This window comes from Tachysurus vachellii, chromosome 15, assembly GCF_030014155.1.
Source record: "Tachysurus vachellii isolate PV-2020 chromosome 15, HZAU_Pvac_v1, whole genome shotgun sequence".
NCBI classification, from domain to species: domain Eukaryota; kingdom Metazoa; phylum Chordata; class Actinopteri; order Siluriformes; family Bagridae; genus Tachysurus; species Tachysurus vachellii.
In genome coordinates, this window is record NC_083474.1 from 23,310,790 (window position 1) to 23,315,789 (window position 5,000).

General features: G+C 41.7%; 1 protein-coding gene across 1 annotated transcript in view; it reads left to right on the forward strand.

The window, feature by feature from the left end:
• tox (thymocyte selection-associated high mobility group box) overlaps window positions 1–5,000 on the forward strand; it is a 54,168-nt gene that overhangs the window by 21,923 nt on the left and 27,245 nt on the right. The window contains exon 3 of the mRNA XM_060887877.1: window positions 789–869. Coding sequence (XP_060743860.1) covers window positions 789–869 — 81 coding nt within the window. The remainder of the gene's footprint in view (window positions 1–788; window positions 870–5,000) is intronic.

Genomic DNA, 5,000 nt, shown 5'->3' on the forward strand with positions numbered 1-5,000 from the left:
AGGAATTAGGAAGAAGTAGTTTTCATTTAATAAATTTTACAAAACCAAAACATTTTGTATCTGATAACGTTCTTAATAAATAAATAAATAAATAAATAAATAAATAAACACATTGTTGTAATTATTCACATTATTTTCAGAATTATTATAAATTTTAGTGTCTGGAAAATGTTACTGTTCATCCTCCGACTCTCACCTTGTTTAACGTGACTCATATTTAACGGCTTTTTTCTCCCCGAATGCGTGAATGTGTAAATGTGTAAATGTAAATCGCACCTTTCACACGCACGAAGAAGAAGAAAAATAAAAATAGTGCATTTAAACTCTTTTAAAGTTCAGCACTTTGTGTTGTGTAAATTATATTTACATGTTTTTTTCATTTAATTTTTTTTTTTGTTTTTAAATTTAGAGCAGCTGAGACTGAGATTGGACAGAATTATTAACTGGAAAAGAAACTTGGAGTCTTTGTAACACTCAAATAAATAAATATAAAATCTTAATACTGAAAATTTTTTTAAACTTTATTGACTTTATTTAAAATGTCACAAACATGTTGCTGTTATTTTCTATAGAAACTAAGCCATAAGAATCCTTTACAGTTACGTAAAACTGTACATTTTGTCCACTTATTTGCTAATTTGTATGTGTTGTGTACAGAAGCTCCTGATAAAGAGGACAGTTGACAATGTACTTAATGGAGCCTGACAACATGGAGCGTGTGTGTGTGTGTGTGTGTGTGTGTGCGTGTGTGTTTCTTGACCTTTGACATTTATTGTGTCCATCTGTAGTTTCCAAGCTCCAAACAGACTGCAGCTCAGTGGAAGAGAGAAACTCCTCCTCATCCAGACACTCATCGCCTGCCACACTGGGTAAATAATACTGATAACTCTGTGTGTGTGTCTGTGTGTGTCTGTCTGTCTGTCTGTGTGTGTCTGTCTGTGTGTATCTGTCTGTGTGTGTGTCTGTGTGTGTGTCTGTGTGTATGTGTGTCTGTCTCTGTGTGTGTCTGTGTCTGTCTGTGTGTGTCTCTGTGTGTGTGTTTGTGTGTGTCTGTGTTTGTCTGTGTGTGTCTGTCTGTGTGTGTCTGTCTGTGTGTGTCTGTGTGTCTGTCTGTGTGTGTGTCTGTGTGTGTCTGTGTGTATGTGTGTCTGTCTCTGTGTGTGTCTGTGTCTGTCTGTCTGTGTGTGTCTGTCTGTGTGTGTCTGTCTGTGTCTGTCTGTGTGTGTGTTTGTGTGTGTCTGTGTTTGTCTGTGTGTGTCTGTCTGTGTGTGTGTCTGTATCTGTCTGTCTGTGTGTGTCTGTGTGTGTCTGTCTGTCTGTCTGTGTGTGTCTGTCTGTCTGTCTGTCTGTGTGTGTCTGTCTGTGTGTGTCTGTCTGTGTGTGTGTCTGTGTGTATGTGTGTCTGTCTCTGTGTGTGTCTGTGTCTGTCTGTGTCTGTCTGTGTGTGTCTGTGTGTGTGTTTGTGTGTGTCTGTGTGTGTCTGTGTGTGTGTTTGTGTGTGTCTGTGTTTGTCTGTGTGTGTCTGTCTGTGTGTGTGTCTGTATCTGTCTGTCTGTGTGTGTCTGTGTGTCTGTCTCTGTGTGTGTCTGTGTGTGTATGTGTGTGTTTCCAAAGAAATTGCAAGAAAGAAAAAAATACTTAGCAGTTCTTTATTTTCAATACATCAAAATAGACTTGTGATAAAAGCATAAGGCTGCTTCTGCCCTTCTGCCCGTCTCAGGGCTTCTTTCTCACAACTAGTGGATCCTGACTTTTTCCCAACCCAGGCTTTACCTACCCCAGGCTTAATCAGGCAAGCCCAGGGCATTCCCCACTCTGCCCTGGGCTTGCTCTTTAGCGCTCACCAGGGCTTCATCACACACAAGCCAGTAGAGAGGAAGCTCTGCCCAAACTGGGGCATCTTCCTCTCACATTGGGACACCGTCAACTGACCATGGGGCTTCTTTCCACAACTGCTCCTGACACTTTCCTTGTCCTGTACTACCCCCTCTCTGTATCGCTTCCCCTGCTGGAGTGATACCCTCTGCTGTATCTCCCCCTGTTGATTGTGATTCTTCACAACCTTCAGTGTCTTTTATCTAACAGAGAACTTTGACTTGGTGTATGAGCTGGAATAAGAGGATCACGGTTACTGATCAGAGTTCAGATTAAATGTGTGGTTAGAGAACAGTACACTATGTTCACTTTTTTGTGTCCTAATACGCACGTGTACACGTATGTGTCGTTTCCTGTCGCAGGAACGTGTCATTTCCTGTCGCACACCTGTGTTCTTACCAGTAGTGGTTTGTTTTTTGTCTTTATTTGCCTATTCTTCCCTTTTTTTTCTCACCTCTGTATTTGCTGCCAAACCTAAGTGTGCATCTGTTTGTGCTGTTTACCAGGTTGACTTCACTATTAGACTGAAGTGTTCTGATCACCACAGAGCACGTTGTTTATTCACTTTTACAATAAGAGCTATTATAAGTATGTATAAGTACTGTTGTGTATCTTTGGCCACGCCTCCGTCTTCACCTGTTTATCTCTCGTCCATCACAATCCTTCATCAGTGAGATATTCCACACCTAAGGTGCACTAAGGTGGAGGCCGTCTGATGGACGGAGCCCTTGCCAGGGTCCTGTTATGTCTTGTGTTATTTTTATGGGTGTGTATCGAGGGGTGAGTGTCTCACCTCCATGTCAGTGATGTTCAGCTTCTCTACACGTCCCGTTATGAGCAGAGTCACAGACCATCGCTGCACTGAATTGAGACGTGAGCGAGTGCCGTGTCTGTGGTTACATTATGAGCTCAGATTTACTCAAATAAAATCTGAGATGAGTGTCAACTTCTGACTGGTGTTAGTCACAAAACAACCAGTTTCTCTTCATGACAAATGTCTTTACTGTCTCACTATCTAATAAATAGGAAATATCAATTAAATGTAAGATGCTCTCTCTCTCTCTTAATCTCTCACTCTGTCTCTCTCTTAATCTCTCACTCTGTCTCTCTCTTAATCTCTCACTCTGTCTCTCTCTTAATCTCTCACTCTGTCTCTCTCTTAATCTCTCACTCTGTCTCTCTCTTAATCTCTCACTCTGTCTCTCTCTCTTAATCTCTCACTCTGTCTCTCTCTTAATCTCTCACTCTGTCTCTCTCTTAATCTCTCACTCTGTCTCTCTCTTAATCTCTCACTCTGTCTCTCTCTTAATCTCTCACTCTGTCTCTCTCTTAATCTCTCACTCTGTCTCTCTCTTAATCTCTCACTCTGTCTCTCTCTTAATCTCTCACTCTGTCTCTCTCTCTTAATCTCTCACTCTGTCTCTCTCTTAATCTCTCACTCTGTCTCTCTCTCTTAATCTCTCACTCTGTCTCTCTCTCTTAATCTCTCACTCTGTCTCTCTCTTAATCTCTCACTCTGTCTCTCTCTTAATCTCTCACTCTGTCTCTCTCTTAATCTCTCACTCTGTCTCTCTCTTAATCTCTCACTCTGTCTCTCTCTTAATCTCTCACTCTGTCTCTCTCTCTTAATCTCTCACTCTGACTCTCTCTTAATCTCTCACTCTGTCTCTCTCTCTTAATCTCTCACTCTGTCTCTCTCTTAATCTCTCACTCTGTCTCTCTCTTGATCTCTCACTCTGTCTCTCTCTCTTAATCTCTCACTCTCTCTCTCTTAATCTCTCACTCTGTCTCTCTCTTGATCTCTCACTCTGTCTCTCTCTCTCTCTCTCTCTCTTAATCTCTCACTCTGTCTCCATCTCTTAATCTCTCACTCTGTCTCTCTCTCTCTTAATCTCTCACTCTGTCTCTCTCTCTTAATCTCTCACTCTGTCTCTCTCTCTTAATCTCTCACTCTGTCTCTCTCTTAATCTCTCACTCTGTCTCTCTCTTAATCTCTCACTCTGTCTCTCTCTTAATCTCTCACTCTGTCTCTCTCTTAATCTCTCACTCTGTCTCTCTCTTAATCTCTCACTCTGTCTCTCTCTTAATCTCTCACTCTGTCTCTCTCTTAATCTCTCACTCGGTCTCTCTCTCTTAATCTCTCACTCGGTCTCTCTCTCTTAATCTCTCACTCGGTCTCTCTCTCTTAATCTCTCACTCTGTCTCTCTCTCTTAATCTCTCACTCTGTCTCTCTCTTAATCTCTCACTCTGTCTCTCTCTTAATCTCTCACTCTGTCTCTCTCTCTTAATCTCTCACTCTGTCTCTCTCTCTTAATCTCTCACTCTGTCTCTCTCTCTTAATCTCTCACTCTGTCTCTCTCTCTTAATCTCTCACTCTGTCTCTCTCTCTTAATCTCTCACTCTGTCTCTCTCTCTTAATCTCTCACTCTGTCTCTCTCTTAATCTCTCACTCTGTCTCTCTCTCTTAATCTCTCACTCTGTCTCTCTCTCTTAATCTCTCACTCTGTCTCTCTCTCTTAATCTCTCACTCTGTCTCTCTCTAAAACTCTCACTCTGTCTCTCTCTTAATCTCTCACTCTGTCTCTCTCTTAATCTCTCACTCTGTCTCTCTCTTAATCTCTCACTCTGTCTCTCTCTCTCTTAATCTCTCACTCTGTCTCTCTCTCTTAATCTCTCACTCTGTCTCTCTCTCTTAATCTCTCACTCTGTCTCTCTCTTAATCTCTCACTCTGTCTCTCTCTTAATCTCTCACTCTGTCTCTCTCTTAATCTCTCACTCTGTCTCTCTCTCTTAATCTCTCACTCTGTCTCTCTCTCTTAATCTCTCACTCTGTCTCTCTCTTAATCTCTCACTCTGTCTCTCTCTCTTAATCTCTCACTCTGTCTCTCTCTTAATCTCTCACTCTGTCTCTCTCTTAATCTCTCACTCTGTCTCTCTCTCTTAATCTCTCACTCTGTCTCTCTCTCTTAATCTCTCACTCTGTCTCTCTCTCTTAATCTCTCACTCTGTCTCTCTCTCTTAATCTCTCACTCTGTCTCTCTCTTAATCTCTCACTCTGTCTCTCTCTTAATCTCTCACTCTGTCTCTCTCTCTTAATCTCTCTCTCTCTCTCTCTCTCTTAATC